This window comes from Sclerotinia sclerotiorum, genomic scaffold, assembly GCF_000146945.2.
Source record: "Sclerotinia sclerotiorum 1980 UF-70 scaffold_16 genomic scaffold, whole genome shotgun sequence".
Classification (NCBI taxonomy): domain Eukaryota; kingdom Fungi; phylum Ascomycota; class Leotiomycetes; order Helotiales; family Sclerotiniaceae; genus Sclerotinia; species Sclerotinia sclerotiorum.
The window spans coordinates 807,542-832,364 of record NW_001820820.1 but is presented as its reverse complement, the minus strand read 5'-3'; the positions used below and the strand labels follow the sequence as shown (position 1 = coordinate 832,364).

The 24,823-nt window shown below is 40.0% G+C and overlaps 7 protein-coding genes across 7 annotated transcripts; 4 read left to right on the top strand and 3 right to left on the bottom strand.

The window, feature by feature from the left end:
- Positions 1-295: 295 nt before the first annotated feature.
- On the bottom strand, positions 296-1,067 carry SS1G_10851 (predicted protein; the record flags this gene model as incomplete). The annotated part of the gene is made up of 3 exons (XM_001588354.1): positions 296-543; positions 643-682; positions 1,017-1,067. 3 exons carry the CDS (start codon positions 1,065-1,067, stop codon positions 296-298), a joined length of 339 nt encoding a protein of 112 aa, XP_001588404.1.
- A 641-nt stretch (positions 1,068-1,708) lies between these two features.
- On the top strand, positions 1,709-1,852 carry SS1G_10850 (predicted protein; the record flags this gene model as incomplete). The annotated part of the gene is made up of 1 exon (XM_001588353.1): positions 1,709-1,852. One exon carries the CDS (start codon positions 1,709-1,711, stop codon positions 1,850-1,852), a length of 144 nt encoding a protein of 47 aa, XP_001588403.1.
- Positions 1,853-5,704: 3,852 nt separating this feature from the next.
- SS1G_10849 (hypothetical protein) lies at positions 5,705-8,128 on the bottom strand (the record flags this gene model as incomplete). The annotated part of the gene is made up of 10 exons (XM_001588352.1): positions 5,705-5,732; positions 6,074-6,267; positions 6,347-6,560; positions 6,646-6,734; positions 6,792-7,293; positions 7,344-7,452; positions 7,511-7,552; positions 7,599-7,692; positions 7,745-7,922; positions 7,977-8,128. 10 exons carry the CDS (start codon positions 8,126-8,128, stop codon positions 5,705-5,707), a joined length of 1,602 nt encoding a protein of 533 aa, XP_001588402.1.
- Positions 8,129-10,212: 2,084 nt separating this feature from the next.
- SS1G_10848 (hypothetical protein) lies at positions 10,213-13,427 on the top strand (the record flags this gene model as incomplete). The annotated part of the gene is made up of 5 exons (XM_001588351.1): positions 10,213-10,356; positions 10,512-10,922; positions 11,223-11,855; positions 12,328-13,137; positions 13,242-13,427. The coding sequence occupies 5 exons, from the start codon at positions 10,213-10,215 to the stop codon at positions 13,425-13,427; spliced, it is 2,184 nt and encodes a 727-aa protein (XP_001588401.1).
- Positions 13,428-14,828: 1,401 nt separating this feature from the next.
- SS1G_10847 (hypothetical protein) lies at positions 14,829-17,459 on the bottom strand (the record flags this gene model as incomplete). Its single annotated transcript, XM_001588350.1, has 4 exons — positions 14,829-16,019; positions 16,074-16,388; positions 16,445-16,614; positions 16,766-17,459. 4 exons carry the CDS (start codon positions 17,457-17,459, stop codon positions 14,829-14,831), a joined length of 2,370 nt encoding a protein of 789 aa, XP_001588400.1.
- Positions 17,460-18,374: 915 nt separating this feature from the next.
- On the top strand, positions 18,375-18,599 carry SS1G_10846 (predicted protein; the record flags this gene model as incomplete). The annotated part of the gene is made up of 1 exon (XM_001588349.1): positions 18,375-18,599. The coding sequence occupies one exon, from the start codon at positions 18,375-18,377 to the stop codon at positions 18,597-18,599; it is 225 nt and encodes a 74-aa protein (XP_001588399.1).
- A 4,522-nt stretch (positions 18,600-23,121) lies between these two features.
- Positions 23,122-24,362, top strand: SS1G_10845 (predicted protein; the record flags this gene model as incomplete). The annotated part of the gene is made up of 2 exons (XM_001588348.1): positions 23,122-23,292; positions 23,367-24,362. The coding sequence occupies 2 exons, from the start codon at positions 23,122-23,124 to the stop codon at positions 24,360-24,362; spliced, it is 1,167 nt and encodes a 388-aa protein (XP_001588398.1).
- Between the last annotated feature and the right edge of the window lie 461 nt (positions 24,363-24,823).

The window sequence follows — 24,823 nt, the reverse complement described above, 5'->3', positions numbered from 1 at the left end:
GAATAGCAATCGATGATGTGATCAAGGCTGGTACATATTGCCTGGGTCCGCCATTCTAATTCTTTCTTACTTGTTGAAGGAAATCAAAGAATATGTAGGACTGCCTTTTCTTGAACCTGAGGGAGTTGGCTTGCGCCACAGTGCTCTCGCTATTCATCGCAATGAATCATCTCATGATAATTCGACATTTCTATGCTGAGCGAAGACAAGTCACAGAGACATATGGATACACAAGAGGATAGGAACGTAATTGCTGCATTCAGGGGAAGCTGTGAACGAAGAAATGAAACAGGAGCTAAGAGCAGATAAGTGGGTGGTCTGAGGTAGAGGTTGGCCCCGAGACGAACAGTGCGATGGCAGGCTTCCTGAATTTCTTGGTTGGACCACAACCACGCTTTACATTGTTGTCATCATCACCACCGGAATTTACCATTTCCAGCTTTTCATCCTCCGAGAATGGAATAATTTTTCCATAATAGAGGCCAAAGAGGACTTTATGAGTAGTCGTACACAATTCTGCCTTTTCAGGGGGTTTGCACTTCCCTATTTTCAAGTTAGATCTGTGCACGGAAATGCAAAAGCTTTATACTTGGAGACTCGAAAAGGGGTGCCTTTACTTCGCATCTCTCTGTAGAGGTGTACAAGCACAACCTTTGGATGGGTCAATCGGCTTGGTCGACAGCTGAAGGATAAAAAATAAGTAAAATTCTTCAACTATGCTCACTAACTTAAGATCTGCAACGCTTAAGCGAGCGGTTTTTTGGATGGATGGGCACTGTTGCCGCTAGTTGCTAGTTTTGGCAGTAATTTTGTCCTCTGGATTGCTGTAAAGATGATATTTGTCGCGTGAATCTATGTGACTTCTGATAGTCATCTACATGTCTTTGATTTCCTCAACTATCTCGTCGCTATTCAGTATATCCTGGTCTTGTCCAAGATACCATCAATGAATCCAAGACTGCAATTTGCCAGAAACTTTTGACAATATCTTTTATGAAGTACAAGAGATCACGAACCGCTTGATTTTTGGTAGCAGCAGCTTCAATCCCTGGCTCACGATTTATCATGCCCGGTAACACCTTATCCAGATCTTTCAGAAGCTGATATCTTCGACGGGGAGTTTGCAAATGGTGGTGCCTTATATTTTCCCTTGTCGCAACTACACAAATTGTTTCAGTTCTGGAATTGGCCCGGCCGGAAATGAATTCACTCAAAGAAACTGGAAGGTACAGAGCAGTTCTAAGGCATAAAAGTGCTCTAGGTGAGGTGCCTCATGTCTGTATGTGTTCCTTAGCTACCATTTTGATTGAAGGCTGTGAAGTCCAGCATTGAGTATCGAAAGCAGACAACAGAATCTAGCAAATGCATTCTACTTTGACATAACTGTGAAGTCTGCAGCCAACAGTTTTTGTCAAGAGAATTCATTAAGCAAGCGCTGAAACTTAAATAATTGGTTTGAAAGATAGCCAAATGATGACTGAATCTTCTTCTATCAACGCAAAAATCTGTTGCTTATGTGTGGAAGTCATTTCTTGACCTGCTATCTATGGTATGATGGACAAACAATAGGTTAGCAGAAATCCTATATATATAAGACACCAAAGTGATGAGATGGTATAAACAAGAAGGAAATCACCATTGATTACAAGAGATGCTAGTACAGAAATTTCGTTGATGCCATGATGAAATGGTGGAGTGGTGAAATAAAATGGAAAAGTCTGGAGGAAGAAGCAGCAGCAGACCTGCAGCAAAGATCCTGTATATCTCTGTTGGAAGCATTTTGAAGTACAAGACACAAATGAGGCTCTTAAGAAGATTGACGACTACTTTATCTTCAGTGCAGCAGTTTTAACTCACCAGTCTCGCACTTGGAATTAGCCATTCGTCTCTTGAATGTGATATCAACCATCTCCCATCATCGAAAACTCTCTTGACAATATGCCGAGCTCTGCGAAAAATCCAATTATGCACGATAACTGTGATGAAATAGCCCACGAAAGGTTTTTCAATGTCGGTGAAAAGTTACAGATGTCTTATCTTTCCTCTATTACATTGTTTTGAGCATACAAAAACAACGGGCACATGCCTTTAACTTTTGAAATGGTGGTTCTTCTTCGAATTAGGCCATGATAGCAAGAGATGATGGGTTTGTTCTCTGTTTCTACTCTGTGGTCATTCGGGAGCTTTTTTCTAGTTTATTATATGATAAATGTGTGGTGAGTTTACATAGTTGTGTATTTCTTCTCTACAGTACTAGACCACAGCTATTTGCTGGGTGGGGTTGTTACACAAAAGTCAGTTACTTCAATAAATTATTAAAACTTTATTTAATAATAAAAGATCATTCAAAATTAATATATTGAATATTTCGATTTAAATTACTAATTACAATTTTGAAGTTTATTTTTTTTTATTTTTTTAAATTATATAATTAGAATAGAAAGTTGGAAAAATAAATTTGATTTGATTTTTGTAAGGAAAATCAAGAAAAATATATATATCGATTTCAAATGATTATTATTCAATCAATAAATTTTTTCAAAATTCAGAATTTATTATATATAATCTTTTAATAATACTAATTAATATTATAAAAAGAATAAATTATAAAAGTTCTTAATTATATCAAAATCTTTAAATGAAAATGGTATGATTTAGTTATTTTTGGTGTAAAATTAGATGTCAGCTAATATAAGTGGAGGGGTACTGTACCTCTCGGTTGCTAGCGCCCCCCACCTTTCTTATTCCCAGCTATGTGTATAAATATTCTTTGCACATTTCTGTCACACTCAAGAATACTGGGTAAAGTATCTTGTATTAGAAAATACTAAGCTAAGGAGAAAAGAAGAAGGAAAACAAGAGTAGAGAGTTTTCCTGTGATTAAATACAAACGGGGCATGCCACGTGACCCGGAGGTGTGAGGCGTCACAATTTCACTCTACCCTGAACACTTAAAGGCGTATATGGCTGCAAAGGGCATTTTCCTTCTTTTCATCTCAATTACACATTTAAATCAAGATATATATGTGTTTTTTAAGCTCTTTTCGAACCACTAACCTTCAAATGCTTCATCTCAAATATATTGTTCCGTCTCGTAAGATTACCATTCTATTGGGTTTCTTGAGACCAGAAAGAGCATCAGATTGAATTGATTGATTCTCTAGCTAAGCAGTTAAGCTGCGAGTATATATTCAAAAATGAAGGAATAAGGTTAGATATTCAGCCTTCGGAATTAAAGTGCTTTGAAATCAAAATATTGAAAGCAAACAAACAGTATACCAAAAAGGAAAGAATGAATTAAAAGTTGAGTTTTGTTTGCTCCTTATATGCATCATGCAATATATATGCATATGCTGCCAAGATCCCAGGAGGTCAACACATTCTCAATCCCAACTTTTCCACCAAAATTTTAAGTACTGTGCACTATCTTATTTAACACCAATACATTTCCCTATTTCCCATTTCCCATTTCCCTTTTATTCTCAGTATATCAACCAATCACTCCCTGCCATTCTCATTCTCCTCACAAGCCAACCAACCCTCCTACCACAGCCAATCAAATCACAAAACCACAAACCTCGTTAGGATAAATATAAGCAACAGCCACCACTCGGTATTACACATTCACTTTATCATAACTCTTCACGTCCATCACACAAATCCTAGACTGCGCACCTCTATCTCCGAATGAGATAATTACGTATCTGCCTTAATCTGCCGAGTATGTCAGCAATATCATACATATCCAACATGATTGAAAGACCATAAGGAACTAAGATTAGATGCAGTATTTTGAGAGCCTCAAGATCTCGTATCTAATGCTGTGTATGTACATAGTTTGTAATGGTGTTGGGTGGTATGCATGTAGTGTAAGGTATGAATGCAGTGTCGTATATACTAGTGATTGTGTAGTGCTGCTAAGGATTTCGTATAGTAACCATACGAAATGCTTCAATTTTTTTATTCATATACTTTGTTTAACCAATCGTATATATCATAAGGTTAAGTTGGTGAGATATATTTAAAAAAAAAATAATTTCGGTGACTAGATGCATAGTCGCTTTCCAAATTATCGAAAAGTTGTTTTATAGGTGTCTATAGAGGATTTCTTAAATTTTTTTTTCATTCCCTTGACATCGTAATTATTGCTAATTTACCTGCTAATAAGGTTAAGAAGAGAGTGATATTAAATACCATAGTGGCTTACCTGATAGCGTCACGATTCAATCCTCTAGTTCATATATGCTGTGTTCAGTATCAATGGATGGGATAGGGAAAGTGGCTTGAAGGAACATAATAGTCGTTGCATCCAGTTCAGTGAAATGCTATCTACGCTTTCAAAATACGCAATCTAAGAATAAAGAAGTGATGTTGTGGAGATTATAGTATTTTTATTGGAGAGTGGAAGGTTTGATATGTAATGAATAAATTCTCTGTCTACTATTATCTAGTAACGTTATTCTTTCTCAGAAGTTTTCAAGTAGCGCAATCTTAATTACTACAAATGCTAAGAAAGAGAAAGGAACGAAAGGTGGTTTTATGGAATTGAATGATATCTCTAGATTCTTCACATTGTAGAAGATGTTGATTAGTGATTAAGTAGTGATCTCTTATAATACTTGATTAAATGAATGATTATATATATATAAAAAAGTAGATAATTAATTTTTTAACAAGATAGAAGTTTTCTATCAGTGAAGTAATCTTATATAAAAATAATAAATAAGTATTATGATTACTTACTATAGACTATATATCAATAAACATAAAAGACTATTATAAAATATTAATTTCTTCTAAACAAGCTAGTAGCAATATAATAACTACTAATAAATTCAGTATACTCCATCACCCATCACACAACATCACACAAACCTACCCTCCTCTCCCACACACCAACAATATCGCATACTAACATTATCTACCCATCTACCTAAATATACTACCAACATACTCACGCACACCATATCCACTCAACTAACCTACTCCGGCTCAACCCATCATTCTTCCCATCTCATCCCATTCCGTCTATTTCATACATCTCACCCCATCTACTTTCCCCTTTCCCTTTCCCCTACCATCTATATATCCATATCCCTATCCCTGTCCCATCAAAAATCAAATAAACCAAATAAACCACACTACAATCACCTTGATAACCACCATCATACCACTATACCCATAGAATCCTAGTCTTATAATAATATATAGACACAGAGACATATACATATACATGTATATCGTATATCATATATTTCATATCACCAGCAAGCTATACAAGTATAAGTACAAGTATATAAGTATATAAGTATATAAATTAAATTTATTGTTTATTTAAATTAAATATATCTATGTGTCTATTTATATCTATTTAAATATTTAAGATTATATTTCCCTATATATATAAACATACATCTTCCGAAATCAAAAATATTATAAATAAAGCCATATCATATTATATTATACTATACTAGGTAGTGACCCTTGAATATCGATACCGATATCGATAGGGCTGAGCCGTGACTCACTTGCTGTAATTGCAGTTTACTTATCTTTTTATTAAGATATTATTTTTTTATTAAATCATCTTTAAATTATTGGGAATTTGAATTTATGTAGAATAAAATATATCTGTACTATATAATCTTATATCACACAGTATTATACATACTTATACACCAACTTTATTCATGCCTATTACACTTTAAACTTTTAAATATCCACCTTCCTTTCTGTATTACATCAGTATATACATAGCGTAATAGTATGCAAGACTCCACATATAATTCATTAAAAGCCCAACGCCATGATTACCCTTTTTCCATCCAAGTCCGTATCTAATATCCATTACCAGGTATCGTATCCTATTCCTTGAGTCTTTTAGTTCTTTTCCAAGCCCGAATTACCCTCGAGCATATCCCATTCGTACCCGAAATCACTTCAGATTTGTATCCATCCTAGAATTATCCTATACTAATACCCATCCTATACCGATTTCAACCCCCAGAATAATAACCCAAACCCAAACCAAACACCAGCACTCCATCCCTATCTCTACCTCGTCCAAACCCACAGCCAATGCGCCCAAGTTTTAAAATTCTCCACACTCAATCCCTCATCCGGGAATTCCAATCTTCCCTTTCTCTTCTCCGATGCTGCTTGTATCGTATTCCTCAAATCATTTGATCTTTCCGGTCCCCAATTTCGTATTCTGAATCCATGTTTATGAACTTTATAGCCGATGATGAGGAGGATAAAGACTGGTATCTGTGATGAAGGAATTTATATTAGATACTTTGCTGACAGCAAGGTTGTAAGTTTGAGTAGAGGAGTGGAGAAAACATACAGATATATAACTCGCGATGAATCTCCTAACATCAAAAGGTCTCTCGAGGAATGCAGCAACACCGTTGAATGTAACGAGGATAATGCATGCCGACATACCGTAAAAGCCTTTCAGCCACTGGCCGTGCGATTTGTAGGGATATCGTGGATGATCTCGATCATAATGCGCTGCTTGACGTTCCGATGCATTTCCATAGAGTTTAGTATCTTCCAGTCTGTCATTTGTGGCGTTAGTGCATGAACTAAATGAGACAAAAATGGTTGGGAAAATGCAAGAGGAAAAAATAAGTTGAGACATACGTTCGGAAAAATCCGAGATAGGTAGCGCAGATAGTGGCGTAGACGATCAAAATTGATGAAGTGCAATTTGATGCCAATTCAGTGAGACGCTATTGATTCATTAGATCTTAGAATATTGCGATATTTTATATTTCACAGGTACTCACAAGTGCAGTTGTCCCAGTCCTACCCATAAAAGCTACTAGAGCCATAGAGGCCGTTGCCAACACCGCTCTGACCGGCACACCCGATCTAGTTTGTCTTAATCTCCTCGCAATAAATTCCGGTCCAGTTTGGTCTTGCAGTGCTAGAGTATGTAGAACTCTCGATGCCACATACATGGAATTGATAGCGCAAGTGAAGGATGCAAAAGCGAAGATGGCGTTGAAGAAATGGGCCATAGCTGGTAAGCCTGCTTCGACGACGGCGATAACAAAGATAGAATGGGCACCGACCGATTGACCTTTTCCATTGATAAACGGATGTGTGTATGGTACTACGAAAGACGCAGTGATCATGGCCATAGTGTAGAGAGTAACGATACGGATTGAGATTTTTCTTGCAGCCATCTTCATACTCTCAGCGTTAGCAAGCGATTTCGATTCTGCAGCTGTTGCTGCGACGATGTCCATTCCAGTATATGAGAAAATAACATTGATAATTGTTGTCCTGTAGAAATGATTAGCCATGAAAAGGACGCAAGGTGGCGGTTAACATACCACATTCCCAGAAACGAACCAGTAGAGCCTTCAATTTTTCGTTGTAAATTTCCTTCCTCATCTCTGACAGAATATGCGTGGTTGAAAAATCCCCATGGAGAACACCAATCTGAAATAGAAGATTAGTAAGTAACTCAGGGTATTATTCTGTACTGGAGGATACTCACATTTGGAATTCGGAGGTGATGTATAATATGCATTGGAACGAGCTATATGTCGGTTAGCGTTGCAGATTATTTGAAACACTGAACGCACGCTGCATAGTGTCAAGAACGAGCATCAAAACGATGACCATTGTGATAAAAATAATCTTGATGCAACCAAATGCATACTCTAATTCTCCAAAGTACTGTGGTTGTCGTCAATAACATGATGGGCAACCGGGTCTAATGAACACTTACTTTCACAGGAAACATATTGATGACGGTGACAATTATTAGGAATAATCCAATCCAAACAGCAGGGTCGACACTTTCACCGATTTTCCAAGCTAGAAAAGTTCTTCCATCATCGTAATGAAAACCGAGAGTTCCAGAAACAGCTACTAATTCCTCTGCGGCGGTGACGGCCCAGGCAAACCTTCAAGATGTTAAAATTCCTGCTCGATTGAGACCATGATAGATTCCTACTCACCAATACATCCATCCAACAGCAAATCCAACACCACGATCTAAGAATCTTCGAGGGAATTCGACGACTGGAGCATTGACAGGCATAAGGGCGGTCATTTCACCTAAGCAGGATATAACAGACGAAACAACCGTTCCCATGATAATATATGCCATGACTGCGCCACCTGGTCCAGCTCCAGCAAGAGATCTACCACTTCCAAGAAAGAGTCCATTGCCAATTGTCCTATAGCCATATTCCGTTACTTATATGCCCGACTAAGTTTGAATTCGGAAAACGTACCCAGAAAATGCTATCATCTAGCATGCGATGGAGGTCGTCAGCCATTGTTTCTGCCGTCATCAAGTCCAGCCCTAGTCTAACAACTCACGTTAATGTGCCGTTCACTCAGTGTTCTCCTAATGATAATTAGTAGTTGTAGTTATTGGCTCGTACAAGTTTGCGTACCACAAACTCTCTCCTCGGCGTTCCCGACGGTCTTCAGGATAATCGGGCTCTACATCTGGGCTCGTCCGACTTTGACTATGATCGATATCGAATTCAAATATTTGCGGTGGAATCACCGCTTGAGGTTTTTCATGATCCATAATATATACTGCTAGCAATATTGAGGTCGTCGTAATATGGAGGGTGAAAATAATATGGCAATGCGCGTAAAAGAGGTCAAAAGAATCAGGGTAGCTTAGAAGCATATATATTCCGCACTGCCTTGATGCAGACAATCCTCCGCATTATTTAGCCCCTGTACAGGACGGAAGGCCCTAATGTAACCACATAGTAGAGATAACTAATTATATGGCACAAAGCTGATGCCTACTTACAGGGACCCCCGCATCTGCCGCTTCTTTGGGTACGACTTTTTTTCTTTTCTGACCTTCATGATGAAATATAACTCTTGCGAAATCACCACAATATATCATATCAAACAAGATGAATATTAAACCTCAAATGTAGAGGAAGTATCCATTTATAGCTAAGTTTCGATACAGTTATGATATCCTTATAATAGGGCATCATCAAAAGAAAACTTACCTTCTTGGATAATGAATAGGTTAAATATCAATTCTAACTTAACCTTAATGTCAGACTTATTTTGCAAGCTTGGTTCTATTTCGCCAGGAATTTCCACAAGAAGATCCAAGTCTGTGCTATCCTTGCGGTACTCTCACCATTGATCCTTAAAAGTGGGTTACATTGCATATGATAAACCTTGATACCGGTTGGGATTTTCAGCCCTCCGGGTGGATGGATAGTAAGTCGTCCAATAGTATAACAAAGATACGAATAGACGAAACGCTCTGTATCCATAGCTGAGATTGGATGACCTTCCCAAACGGATCAAGTAAGAAAGACCTGGCGGATAAGTCTTCATGAACAAGGATAGCTCCCTAAAAAAGGCTATCCAAAGATATTACGGAGTACTTGAACATTCTCTTGAGGTGACAGCGGGGCCACAATCACTGCCATCCCTCATGGTACCCTAGACATTACCGTAAACGGCTGCGGGTTGCGGTCGTCAGGAGGCAAGCCCCAATACGATCTGATCGACTTGATGATCTTCGCGCTCCATGGTCCATTTTAACACGCATCATACTTATGATATATTCCCCAAAGCTTGGATTACTGCGGCACCAAAGTTAGGGAGTCGGCCCACGTGGCGACCAGACTGCTTCGAACCGTTGGAGCTACTAAATAGATCGAGAGCTCATGCTCTTTAACACACCATGCCGACTCCAGCCTCGGCCGCATCACCACATTTTGAACGTCTAGCAACATTTGGAAGCTATTGTCTCTGCGCAGCGACGTCGATATTATTATCCTGGAATTGGTGGGGCAGTTCTCTCTCGAAAAGGTATATTCTAATGGCGATAAGGAAACCTATCAACATTTGGTGATAAATCTGCTTGCACAACTGAATGCCATTTTTTATATTCAACGTTTGTCCATACCATCTGCGAAGCGCCAGCAAGATGGATGGTATTTCGGATTTCTGGCCAGTTGGGAGGTAACTCTGCGAATGATCGAATTTGTCCTGCATATTGTTATTGAAGGTCGAGAAAGTTTATGGGAGTCGCGACAGTTGAGGGACAAATATTTGGCTGAGCTGTTATTATCTGCGCTTCGTGTCCTTCAACTCTTACCACAACCACAATCGGATGGAAAATCCGAATCCAAGGAAGAACTGCAGAGAAAGATTCGTCGAGATAGATTCGCGCGCATTCATCGTTCGCTGGAGCATATGTTCGACAGTTATCCAGGACCGAAATCATTTTTGTTGTTGGTGTGTAAAGAGGTTACTGAAGCATTGCGGGGTCCCGAGCCTAATCCGCTAGCTTTGCCCCCTAAATTAAGGGACGAACTACCAAATCTGACGGAAGATCTGGTAAGAGCCATATAATTATGATGAAATCTTATGACTTATGGGGCCCACCAAGGCCTGAGCTTTCTACCCTTTCTGCTTTTTCTACCTAAGCTTTCTTCCTGAGCTTCTAGAACTTATAATCGACATCGGAGCTGACACTTCTTTTGGACGTATAGTACCCTTTACATGATTGCTTCTCCTCGAAATATATATCTACTCTTATACTCCCAGATGGTTCAGGAGGAGGAGGATGGCTCGCACAATTCCTTACCCTTCGAGATATTACCCAATTCGTGGTCGCCGCTTCGATTCAATATACGATAAATAGAGAAACTCGTGATGCATATCTTCCAGCAGCATCAGAGCGAACGAGGAATGCCGTTCTACGGGCGATTGAGAATATGCGAATACCACCGCGATTTTCAAAGGAGGATTTGATTGGTACTTTCACCGATCAATATCGAATTATTCTTCCAGATACACCAGATTTGAGAAGACAATCAATGCAAATAGAAGCAGATGACAAGGATTTGGATGCGATTGATGCATTATGTTTGCGACTTGGTGATCGCCAAATGATAAGTCGTGTGAGCGATAGGGAGATGATGCACACGATATCTGAGATTACAAAAAGGATTCTTGCCCTCGATGATCCAAGTCGACATGTCAAATCGTCAAGGCCGAGGATATATACGCTCAATTGCTCAAAGTGTCATTTAGCTGGTGCCTCACAGATGAGATACCTAGAGAATCTAAAGTTTCCGGTACGCCAAGTGTTTTGCTAAGCTTGTTGACTTGTTGCGTAGTTGTGGTGAAGATTCAAGGAAATGGTCTGAATATGACTGACGCAAATGGAATAGCATGCTGACGATGATCTATATGCTCAGTTGGATAATCCAGAAACAAATGAGGTCAGATTACCTTCAAAGACAAAGTGTGTTCAGTGCGAGGAACCAGTTACTTTGATGCGTGAAATGACACTTGCAAGGCAAGTTTGGGACCTTCTTGAACCTTTTGAATCCCATGCAGATGCTGCGAATTTGGAACGTCATGTCCCAACATACTTCCAGCTTCCACCACCAAAGACGGATGGAGCAATCACTTTCCTTCCAGCGTACAATACGTCAAGCGCAAGTAATGTGAAGATGCGCACATTTGATACTGAACCACCTTCACCATTTCACAACAAGACAAGCTTCACATCAGCAGCTGCGCAAGATCGGTCTAGATCGCTACCTCATACTATGCCGTCTCAAGTATCGCCAATTGTTGGCACTTTCGGTCAGAGACTGGATACACCCAGCACACTACCCTCTTCTTCATCTGATTTGACTTCGTTGGATGGTTCGAGGTCAGGTGATGGCTCTAGAATGCCAGAACTTCGAAAGACTTCAACTACTACAGATGAGACATCATTTTCGCCAGAATCTATGTCAGGTCAAGGGAATACTTCACCAAATGACCCTTCACCTTTTGGAATGGTCTCCGAGACTGGAACGTACTTTGTCAATCGATCTGCAGTAGGGCACAGTCATTCCGATAGAAAAAAGTCGAAGGGTGGATCAAAATGGACGTCTGTTTTCAGTGGATCGAGAAAAGAGTCTGTTCCGGGGCAATCCGTGGAAACCACTTCATTATCCTCGTCAACAGTGGAGGCTCAAAGACTGGATGAAATAAACCTAGAAAGTTTGGTTCGGGTGCCTAGAAAGACTTCCTCAAAAAGCAAAAACGCCAAAGCAATCAACATATCCCTATCGCAAAATTCAACAAATGCTCTATTCTGGACCCAATCTTTGATACAAATATGGGACGTTGGAACATCTCCTCCTGCAATGACACGTGTATTTCCGACCGAGGGGAGTTGTTACAAGGCCTCTGTAACGAAAATGTATCTAGCTTATATAATTGGCACACGAGATCCAAAACTCACTGTAAGTAGCTTCAACTAAAAAGACCCTCCGCCAACCTTATCCTCTACTAAAAATCAAATAGCTTAGAATAGTTAATCTTCAAACTTCCGCACATGTTGTGGAACACCCTTTACCATCAAATCTATGGGCTAGTAGTATAGCCATATCTCCCAACGAAACTACCGTTGCTGTAGGATTTACCAACGCAACCGTTCATTTCTTCAAAACCACTCAATCAGGTGAACCAAGGGAAGATCGTCTCCATAGTCGAATCCACAACGAATGCGAAGACTGTCCAGAAGTAGAGACACTCTCCTACTCCGACGATGGCATGCATCTTCTAGCCAGCACGAGAAGTGCCAAAAGCGGCGCCATTCAGATATATTTTTGGATGACTCCAATGAAAGCTTCTCAAGAACTTGTATCCTGTCGATATCATGTCCCTTTGCATGAATCAGAAGATCGAGGATTATCATCTGCAATATTCCGCTCCAGAACCGGTATTGAAGAAATTCTCGTTTGTATAACGACTTGGACACAATCTGGCGTTCCCATTCTCGTCCATCCTAAAACAGGGCAAAAAACAGATATAAAGACCGCGACCAATCGATCGGGAAAACTAGGAAGTCGTATTCAATGTGCTAGTTTTTCGCCATCAGGAAAAGACCTAGCTATGGTGAATGAAAAAGGACATTTATATTTAATCTCGGCACTTAATTCTAGTCCATTGGATATTCGAAAAATAGCAGTTTCGAGGGAACTTACGATTAAATCTGATTCTTTCGCAATGGGATTTGTGTCATTGCCGGATGAAGAGGCAGCGATTGTTATGGCGTGGATTGATCCTTCGAAGGCCGAGAAGGGGATGATTAGGAAAATTCCTTTGACTGTTGTAAGTTACCATAAGGTCCCGTTCTCCTCCAACAATCTCCTGGTACTTCCTCCATCAAATCAAATTCTATATTTGTTCTGAGCAAAATATTAACCCGCAAATAGAACGAAACAAACATATCCACCACCCCCGTTCTCCAAAAATCAGAATCAAGCTCCGGGACAAATCCATATATGTCTGGTGCCATAAATGAATTACCGGGAGATTCAAGACCGATTGAAATGGTGGCGGATGAGGAACCAATTACGAAGTATAGGATGATGGGTTTTGTAAAGTATCCGAAGAAGTAGGGGGAAGACTATGTTTGGTGCTCAAATGATTGAAATGGATGGAGTAGAAGGTGTGGAGAGAAATTGAAGAGATAAATTGAGAGATAGGATGAATAGGAGATTATAATTAAAAATTTTGTAAGTACTACTACAGTTTTGATATGTTTTCCCAATTTAGTTACTAAGTTCCTCTTCAGGAATATCAAAATCTCATTCAAAATGCTCGAAAAAGGGATTTTAGGTGCTGAAGAGAGAAAGGATGAATGAATAAGTTGGAAAAAAATATAAGTTTTATTACCTGATGAATGTTACACAAGATTACGTGTATTCACTTTTTCCACGAGATTTTCTTTGCTTCGTTTTGCTTTGCCTTTGCTTTTCAGAATACCCTGTTTCTTTAGTGTTGGATATGGTTCTGGTGATGATTCTGGTGATGATTCTGGTTCTGGTTCTTGAAAGATGATATGATGTGATATGATACGGTAAGATAGCATAGGATAGCATAGGAGGATATAAATAATGTAAGTAATATAATAGATTACCTACAGAAATCATACGGAAAATGATATATCCTTTTTTCTTTGTGCGCATATATCTTCACAATCATAATCATAACCACAATCTTACCTACCTATCTACTACCTACCTACCTACTATCTAACTACCTAACGCCTCACCCATCTCCATATAACCAAGCATCTCTTACTATCATCACCTACTCATACTCACACTCATACCCCTATTCCTTCTTCATCACATCTCTCCATCTCCATCTTTATCTTCAAATTCTATATATATATCTTTTAAAGTATAAAGTATATAAGATCTTACCTAGATAAATAAACAATTTAATTTAGTTTACATAGATGTATCAATCTCTTAATTAACCTTTTGGTATTAATTATAGTGTTACTGTTTATTTTTCCCTGTGCTTTTTGAGTTGTTGAGTTGTTGGGTTATTGAGCTGCTTTTTTTGTATAGGTTGGTATACTTGTATTGTTGTATTGTAGTTTTGTAGTTTTGTAGTTTTGTACTTTTGAGATTAGTTGATGGTTGATGATTTTATTGGAGAAGACTGAGGTTATCTTGTAAGAGACTAAGAGTAAGGTTACTAAGGAAAATGGATGAGAATATGGATGTGATGTGATGTGATGTGTTTATTTATATATAAAACACACTTAAAGTACAAATCATAAATCACATGAAAGAATGTATGGTTTGATAAGTTTTAAAACGAATGGATATTCAAAATTCCTTTTGTGCTGCTGTATGCGACGATTTGCTTTCTATCGCAAATTCATCAACGCTTTAATTATCGATTGTGGACATCAGCATCCATAAAAACATCCAAAAAAGAACACAAAAAATAATCCACAAAATACCGCTCTCTCCTATCCCCTCAGTCTACTCCCCCTCCCCACCTTAAATCCCAATAAAAAACGCACCTACAAAAACCATCCCCGTAAACCCCGTCAAAAGCGTATACTGAAACTCATGAAAGAAACTCGTCTTTGCATATCTCGCCTTCTTCCACTCCTCCTTCGGCCTCGCAATCTGCGTCTTCTGATCTCTATCCAACAACTCCTCTCTTTCCGGCATCGAGGGCGGCCAAATAGCATAGCGAATCGGTTCAAAACAAGCAGTTATACACATCATCCATAACATTGGAGGCCAGAAAGCATGAGTAAGTAAATAGAGGAGTTTTTTCTTCAGGGTATCGTTTGTTTCTGCTTGCATGACGAGACCGAGAATGCTGGAGTAGGTTACGGCGGCGATGACGAAGAGGATGTATAGGAGATGCATATAGCATTGACAGTTCCAGAGGATGGTCCAGAGTCTTCTGAAGAGACCTGCGCGGGTGAGAGGATCCCGTTCGTTGATGTCTGATTTTTGACTTCCGGAGCTGGAGAAGGCCATGGGGCGGCCGCCGAGCCAGGAGGGTAGTAGGAATGACATGATGATTGTTTTGGCGTGGAAAGGAGCCATCCACATTTGGGCTCCTGCGTCGCGTTGCGCGAGACGGTAGCCAGAGGGGATGTAGGTGATCCATTCGTTGAGACGGGTTAAGACTAGTTGGATGAAACAGAGGCGGACTTGCCATTTAAGTTGGGTTTCGGTGTTGTAGGCTACGAGTTGGCCGCCGGAGATGAGGACGATGGGGATGGTAAGGAGAGCGATGACGAGGAAGATTTTAAAAAAGGCATCGATTGCGAAGACGAATGCTGAGAGACGCGCGAAGAATCCCATGCCTTTTACTAGTTTTCCGAAGAGACAAAATTTGAGTTTCAGTGCTGTTTGTAATGTTCCGAGAGTCCAACGAGTACGCTGTTTGAGATGTCCGGTGATGGTGTCTGGGACAGTACCGAATTGTAGGGCTTCGTGACAAAATGCTGTTTTCCAGCCAGCACCGAGAAGTAAGGAGGAAGTAAAGGTATCTTCTGCGAGGGAGCCGACAGGCCAGCCTCCAATGTCATCGAGAGCTGCGCGGCGGATGGCATAACCAGAACCGGTACACCATGCTACTCCATTGGCATCTTTGGTAGGTTCCATTACATGGACGAATGCATCTAGAGATTGACACAGAGGATCATTTTCAGGAACGTTGTAGAAAAGCTAAGTGTACTGTTAGTTTTTTGATTTTCTGATAATTCAGAAGAATACACATACCTGCGGTGGACAAACGAGAGCCATCTTATCATCAATAACCATATGAGCAATAATAGCTCTTAGCCAATCTGACTCCGGAATCATATCCGCGTCCAAGGGAGCCATAAACTCAGCTTCACCTCCTTCCAAATCAACCACGAAATTGGTACCACCGGCGAGATTTCCAGCTTTGAAATGATGAGGAACGCCCTTAATCTTGATACGGGCATGGTAATAAACATTTGGATATTCGAGCGCAAGATTATTGATAGCTTTTTCCAAATCGGCATCTTTTCCATCATCGAGAACGACAACACGGAAACGGTCTTGGGGATACTAGAGTTTTGATTAGCAATTTACACTCGTGATATTTGTAGGGGACGTAATCTTACATCAACAGCAGCCGCAGCTCGAGTGGTATCAAGTACGACGTCTACATCTTCACCGCAGCATGTAATGAAAACATCAACGGTAGGTACCTCATTACCACGAATACGAAGTTTGGGACGTGAACGGCCGCGAATCGATAACATTTGGTACAGTTGGTGGAGAAGAGCGGGACCTTTTTGATATCAGCTTGTGGTTTCCTTGGCAGATGGCCGGGGTTGTGATAAACGGGGGGTTTCAACTTTTACGTCAAAATAAATGAACGCTGGGAGTTTCCCAACTTCAGACGCTTGGACGTGGGAACATGGTGAACGACAAATACTTACAAGCAACGCAACCTTCTGCTGCAATGAATAGCCATGCCATGATATAAACTTTGCCGTACGCCCTTTGAACATCTATTATACAAAAAATACGGTATGCGTAGTAAAGGAAGTAGGAACCGCAGGCTAGAAATGTGAACAGCGGGGATAATCGATACATGTTTCGTTTCCAAGGAGGGAGGAAAATTTCATCGTCGTGCTTGTGTAATGTTTCGATTTGATATACAGAGGTATCAAACTGTTTGTTGAAAGTATTGAAATGTCTGACTCTTCGAGCGGTGCTCGGATCTTCCTTTTTGAATTCTTCATAACTGATACTTTCATCTTCTCGTAAGCCTGGTGATGGGCATGCCGTTGCTCCATCGTAAGATGAAGTATCGGAGAAAGAACGGCTATGGAAGGCATTTAATGATCGGCCGTATGGACTAGGTGTTGAAGGGCCAGGTGTTGATGTGCCAGGCGTTTGACTCCTACCTAGGAGAGTTGCTGAACTTTGATTATTGATTAAATTTAAATTTGATGACGATCGCGCTGTTGTAGTTCGACTGTATCGAAAGGTATCTAAAGATGTTACCGATTCGTTGTTGTGTAATTCTCCCCATCGTGCCGCTGTAGGTGATGGTGGTGGAGGGAGAAATTCGAATTCTCCACGGTCATCGCTATCACCGTGAGCTGCTCTAGCAGGAAACTGTATCATTTTGAATTATGCTTCAACGAATGATCCAGCTAACAAAGGAAAGAAGAAGGAAGGCACTTGCAGTCCAAAGAATGATTAGAAGCTCAATTGACTGTATTGATCAGAGACAAGAAAGATAAGAGAATGTGATGAGGAAAACGAATGGACCCTAAAGATGAAAGGACTTGGAGGCACTTCGTATTCTTAAAGAGAGAGCCATTTCATATGCATCGAAATCCATCAGACCATAATAGTAACATCGGACAACAAACATGCATACCCTTGCCAGTGCTTGAACTTCCAGTGATGTAGGAAGTCTTTTATAAAATATTAACTGAGTTGGGCATGGTTTGAATGAGCTGCACTTTTTCCAGCTAGATTTGTAAAGAAGAGGAGGTATTTAGTGAGGAAGTAAGGTGTTAATCTCTTGACAGACTAGAAAAAGTCTATCTTTGGAAAAAAAAAAAAAAAAAAAAAAAAGGCTAACTTAATACACTAAAGTTAACCTTTTTTTGAGAACGTTTGCTCTTTTGGAGATAAATAGCTTCATTCTGCAAGAAATGGACTTGATGATAAGTAATTAATTCTATTACTGACATCCACTGGAAGCAATTTTTAGTATAAATATGAATAAAATGTACTAAAATTCGCTTCCACTTTGAAGATTCTGACAAAAGCAGTAGGTTCCACCAAGCTCAAACGAGACTATTTTGACCACAAATGCCACCCTAGAATCGTATTAGGAAAGGCTGTCAAGAGATAAGAAGTTTATTTCCTCATTGAATACCTCTAAAGTAGCACGTCAAAATTGATTACAAAAGGCTTCTCAAGTCATTATCCAACTCTACAATGATCAGGTTAACCTCAACGTGATACTAATTAATATAATTCAGTATTCCGGTGACAATCGAATTTATAAGTAGGTAACCATTCAAAATGCAAATCAATCATCCAGACGTGGAATCTCTATGGTCTTCTCAAATCGAAGCTATCTATAGACCCGGAGAGAAACCACTTAATTTGTATGGATATGGCTGTCATCTTGACGAACGCCACCTGCTAAAACCTGGGACAACATCAACGTCCGCAGCATTGCGGCCATCGAAAAACAAGGACAAGTCTGAAAAAATTAGTCCACTATGTCAATTGACACTCGAGTAATTGGGAGAGGGACCAAGCTTACTAAAGTAAAAAAAGACATACGCAACAAGGAAGATCGACACCTTTGGATCCACTTCAACCAAACCTTCCACGCAAACCCTTCACACAATAAGGTTCTAGTCCTTCAACTAGATTGAGTGAAGTTCATTCAATGAACTAGAAAAGAATCCCACGGTGAAGTAAAATAGGATTCATGCATATCGAGTGTGATTAAAATTTCAACCCATACTCTATGTTCCGAACAATGTCTTAGTAAGCAGAATTCTTCATCCGATCTTTCGAGCATTGACGTTGCATTTCAGTGGCTAGTGCTCAAGCGATTTGGAGAAAGGGGGACCTTGTTTCCTTAGCACCCAATGTGGTTAACACAGAAGCTGCCGAGGGACCTATTTAACGCTCGAAACTCATCTGCCGGGACCTATGAACGATAACAATCGATACAAGTTGCTTGCAGAAGTGTGTGTGTTCTTCTCAATTTCGGACATCAGGGGTCAGATAAGGAAGATAGTCAAGGGAAGTCGTTGTTAACTACAAGTTAGGCATGCCGAGGTTAACACGGCCTGGTCTCCAAGCCACGACGATTCGCAGAACCGAGGAAGCCGCTTCAAAGATATCCACGCAATGACAGAAGCCACATCGGGATCCTAGGAATTCTGAGGCCTTAACGAACATAATCGACCTTGTTAGCCTTGATATACTCGGGCACTAACCCATGATATTGTCCAGGGCACATTTAAATCGTAGTTAACAAGGAGAATGTTGATCGAAGCTCAGATAATGAGAGACATGTTTGCCAACCAAACCAAAGTGGATGTTTGAGATGGCGTAGGCTCCCCTTGATAACTTTGAAAATGCTCATTATCATAATGGATGTGGGCATCAATGATGAGATTGGATGGACTTCTGTCAGTGTCAAAACCTCGTACTCTTCAAGAGAAGTTTGCAAGCCTCGTCATAAGAGATCCATTTGTTTCTTTTATCGTGGAGAAAGCAAATGTGGTACTGAACGCGGCGACGCGCGGAATGTGCATGGATTTGAAGTGGAGATTTTCCTTTTTTTTTTTTTTTTTGGAAAATTTAAGAATTGTGGTTTGCAGTTTGCAGTTTGCATGAAGCTCAAGAGAGCAGAGAAGGTGGCTCCTATGAAAGTTGGTGTAACATGGATCTTACTAGGAAGTGTCATATGGTGATTGCTTTCTTTACCTTGAACCTTGTTGGTGATGGTTCTACAAGAAGATATCAAAGGTTAAGGGAAGTAAATAAAGCAAAGTGGAAGAGACTCAAGAGAGAAAAGATCTAGGTTCGGTTGTTTGTTGTCGCTTCCTCAGATTACATAATGTTAATATTTTGCTGCGCCGCAATTGACATTGTAAATGTGATGTAGCCATTTGTCTTGGCGTTTCTTTCCTTTACAAATAGTTCAGCGGTCTGCTCGGAGCTTCATACATCATGATTCATCAGCAAGCGGCATTTGGAGGTGTTGGATTCGTACTCCGTTCGTACTCCGTGTAATCCTATAATCCAAGGCTATCATTGGTTTGTTTCAATATTCATGGAGCGCTCCGCTTTCATTTGTTCCGCTCCCCCCGATTTAAAAGTTTCCGCCCAGCTCCTCTTCCCGGCATACCCTTACCGGCTGTTCTGGGAGGTTTCTTAAAATAGAAAAGGAAAAAAAACAAGATAATAGAGTCTAGACAGATGCTAGTTTAAACTAAATGATAAAAAGTTTTTTCTATACTAGCATTCTCTGTCAAAATATGCAAAATATGCTTTTTAAGAAACTTTCCAAGTTTTTAGCAAATGACAACTCTTGATCATGATCTTTCACTCGAGTACATTATTACATAAAGAAGTCTCGTATCCTCATTTTATTTTACAGATTTTCAATGCGTCTTAACTTTTCATGGTTTTTTATCTGCATAGAAAGTTTTGTTCGCAATTTTAAAAAGTCCGATGTGTTGATAAGAACAAGAGTTCAACTTGGCAAGAATTCGCTGCGCAGATACCCGGGGTGATAATAAATTGAACCAAGTCTTCAGTTTACTGACCATCTTGGTCTCAATATAAAATGGAATGAAAGAATTAAGGTGCACGTGTTGACTTCCACAGGCAGAAAATGTAGCCTCATCTTTACCCTTATCCCCTGCCCTCTGTCACAGAAGATATTTACACGAGAGAAGAGGGGGCGGGGTAATTTTAGGTTGATGACCCGAGGATTTCAAATCCCTATCCCCTCAACTATCTGGCACATCAATATCTCCACCCAGTAAGACAATAGGCCTTTTCGAAGTCGAACATGCCATTCTCCTCCGTCCATTCATCTTTTCATCTAAAGTACTAAGGGATTGATAATATCATATCAAGTGATTCGAAACCTGTCGGGGGGTAATAACCCACAGCCTATCTATATCGATTCCAAAATCTTACAGACGTTACTTTCCTGTAGAAGCATGTTTATTTACTCCCATTCGAATTTCTCCTCGAGATTGACGCTAATTCCAGATGGACCAACGGGTTATACTGCTTTGTCTTAAATCATCCATACATCAGTTTGCTCTACAAGTGCGAAATAAATAGTATTCGACACTCTATGAGTTGACTTCACTGAGTTTGTCTCTAAGCATTTCAGAGTTACAGTCCTTTTTTTACGTTCACACATGCCAGGATTCTAGAAAAGGTCTAAGACCGTTCTCAAAAAATAAGAATTTAGCCTAGGAAACAGAGGAGAGTGTTACGTTTTGATGCGCCGTTCAAATTTCTGGCCATAGTGATTCTTTTTTCTGAAAAAGAAGAGTTTGAGATAGAACGAAAAAGGCTTTTTGTGGTGTGGAAGCTTAGAAAGAGCATAGAGCCCAAAAAGTAGTGTTGAGAAAGAGTAGACGAAGGGGTTGTTTCCAGGTGTCTTTACATCCATGTTTATTCTTTCAACTGTTAAGTTTAAACAATATCGTTAGGGATTTTTTATATTTTAATTTCTACACGAGAAATCTACAATCGGCATTTTGCGCACTATGTGCAGGTTTAGCTAAGGCTCTATCTCCAAGAAACTTCATCTGGTTGACTTGTACGGAATTGTGTTGCCGGTGATATCTGCACCTCATTTGCTTTGATTGATCATTGATTATTGATTATTGATCATCAACTTTCATAATACACGATGCTACTATTGACTCTACACTCAATTCAAATGCAATGCACCGTGTATAAGGCATATTTTGGTACGTTTATTACCTCCTAGGCAATTACTAACCATTATTAGTGATTTTCTCTAGAGTTTCAAGAAAACGAACATCTAAAGTCTTGCAATCATGCGAAAGTAGTTCATTAACCAGCAAAAAATAATACCAGAAACATACCGTAACAGCACAGTCTTTAATGGCGGTCCCAAGATCTCGAAAGACAGCGACTGATAAAAAGGAAATGTCAATCTACCTACAATTCAATGCCAGATTTGATAAACAATCTGGTGAACGTCAGCGGCCGCAACATTCTTCGGAAGAACTTCTTCCAAGCTCAACCATGTGGCACGAGCTTCGTAGGAAAGATAAGAATGGAAAGGCGCTATTTAACAGGCTGCAAGAACGTTTGCTGATGCTATAGCCTTAAACGCTGATGAATCCTACTAATTCAAAATAACAAAGTCGACGACGGCGCTTAGAAACAGACATTGAAGGGCGTCTATGAAACTTAAAGGTTAGACTTCTTCTCTATTATTAGTACAAGATAACGTTATCTTGTTTATTTGACTTGAATACATTGGAATTGATCTGTTTCTTTTATATCCCCTCTTGATGCTTCTTCTGTTATTGCTATATATATTTGTTTATTTGCGTAGCAAAGAGAATGATTTCTGAAAAGAAATGTACCAATGCGAGACCATTGGTACAAAGTTCACAAACAATGTAGGTCTTTTGACACAAGCTAATGTTCGATGGACCTCAATTGAGGACATTCGGAATGACCTACAAGGCGCAGTAGATTCCCGATCGTAGAAGCTCTTGGCCAACAAACCAACCCTTTGAAAGGCAACGATCCCGTTTTGTTGAAGGTAAAGGGAAGTTTCCTCTTTTTTCTTTTGGTTGGCTGGTTTCTCTATTCATCGAGTTCTACCGCATCAATCTTTGCAACTTCTAGTCTAGTTTTCACCTGGTTGCTTTGATCATTCTTTTTTCAATTTCTTGTTGTTTCGTATTGAAAGGAGTATCGGATCTTAACTTTTTATTTCTGTATTCTCAACACTCCTTAGATTTTCCTCCCATTTCTACATTCACCTTGCTGCGAACAGTCAATCAGTCGCAAGCAATCACTACGTCTTCCGCATCAACATCCATTAATATCTCACCAACTCCAACTACCTCTCACTCATGTCCTCATGACTTTTCAACTCTATCACTGCAACTCCCATAACCACTGTATGCGTAAATACTGATCTCATCCCTCGAAATCCCACCCACCTAGTCCTCGCTACATCTCAGTTTCTCATCAGAACTAAAACCTTCTCCGTTCGTGCATCTCTCCCAAAATGCTTCTCAACCTCCAAAGTAAAATCATCATCGCATTCCTCACATCATCAATACATGCACAAAAAACTCAAATATGTGATCCCACCGTAAACGCAACAACCAATTCCGGACGATATACTTTCTTCTCCGATGTAGTAACTACCGATAATAGCGAGTATCAATGCACAGACGTATGTTTCATCTTCCCTCCATCTAAACCCCAAATTAAGAATCAAAACTAAACTAAACTCACACGTCTCTACAGTTCACCCTCGCCGACGACACCAGCACCAACACCACGCAATTTACCACCACCTTCTCCTGGTCCGAAAAAGACACCAACACCTCAACCCCTCATTCCTTCCCCTCTCTATCCCTCAATCTCCCCTCCGTCCTCCCCATCCCCATCTCCAACATTTCCCTCTTCCCCCTAACCAACAACTGGGCCTTATATCCTGGTAATCCCATCCCCAGTATAACCAGCACCTCTATCAGCTCTCTAAAAAACGCCTCTGTAACCGCCTCTTGTTATCTAAACATCTATCTCGATCTCAATTCCAGCCTGTCTCAAACCCCTTCTTTCGCTGCGACTAAAATCTCTATCTGGCAGGCGAATTACGGGGGTGTGGTACCAGAGGGTTATTATTCTAATCGTGCGACGATATCACGTCCTGTGATCGACTTGGCGGGTATTGCTTATACGTTGTATACATTTCAAAATACACCCTTATCCTCATCCTCTTCTCCATCTCTCCCTCTATCTTCCTCTTCATCTCTAAGTAATACCACCACACAAACCCACACCTCTGCACTCCCGCTCGTCCCCCAAACCATCTACACCTGGTATCCAAATACAAACGTAACGACATTAACAGCGATGGATATATCACCTTTGCTTAATTTTCTCTGGCGCGAAGTATATCTTTCGAGTGAGACGTATGTGGGGTTTGTGGAGTGGGGATTGGAGATGAGGGAAAGTAAAGAGAATGTTTCGTGGGATGTGTATGATGTGGGGATGGATGTGAGAAGGGGGACACCGGTTAAGGCTGTGGGGACGGGGGCCGGCGGGAAGGGAGAGGGAGGTGGGGAGGGGGGAGATGCTGGCATTGGTGGGGTTGGTGGTGGGGGGTGTGGTGTTGTTTGGGTGAGTGGTTGGTGTGGGGAGGATGAGGGAGGGGAGGATGAGGGAGGGGAGGGGGAGGAGGGAGAATGGGGTGGTTTTTTGGTAGATAGAGGAGAGGTGTTATATTTAAACTTATAAGGTTAGTGGGCTGAATATCCTCGATATATAATAAATCTCCACACACATTCCCAACTATAAACAATCTACCAAAATCTTAAAATCTCACAAGACTTACTTTAATCACACATTATACTTTTATCCAGAAATACCAACACTTCATCTAATTCTAATTCTAAAAACAAACCACTCAACTCCATTGATAAAATCATCCAAATTCATGAATAAGAATTACAATTTAAACAATGATCGCCCATGAAATAACCTTCCTCCCATTAACTTAAATCCATTAATCTTATAATCTTACAACTAATGACAATAAAAATTCCCGTCCCGACTAGTTTTAAGTTCATCACCCAATTACAAAATAAATAAGAATACATCTACATCTAATACACAAAATAAATTTAGTATCATATAAATACACATATACTCACTCATCATGAGTGGATTTAATTTTCAGATTACCTGAGATTCTTTCT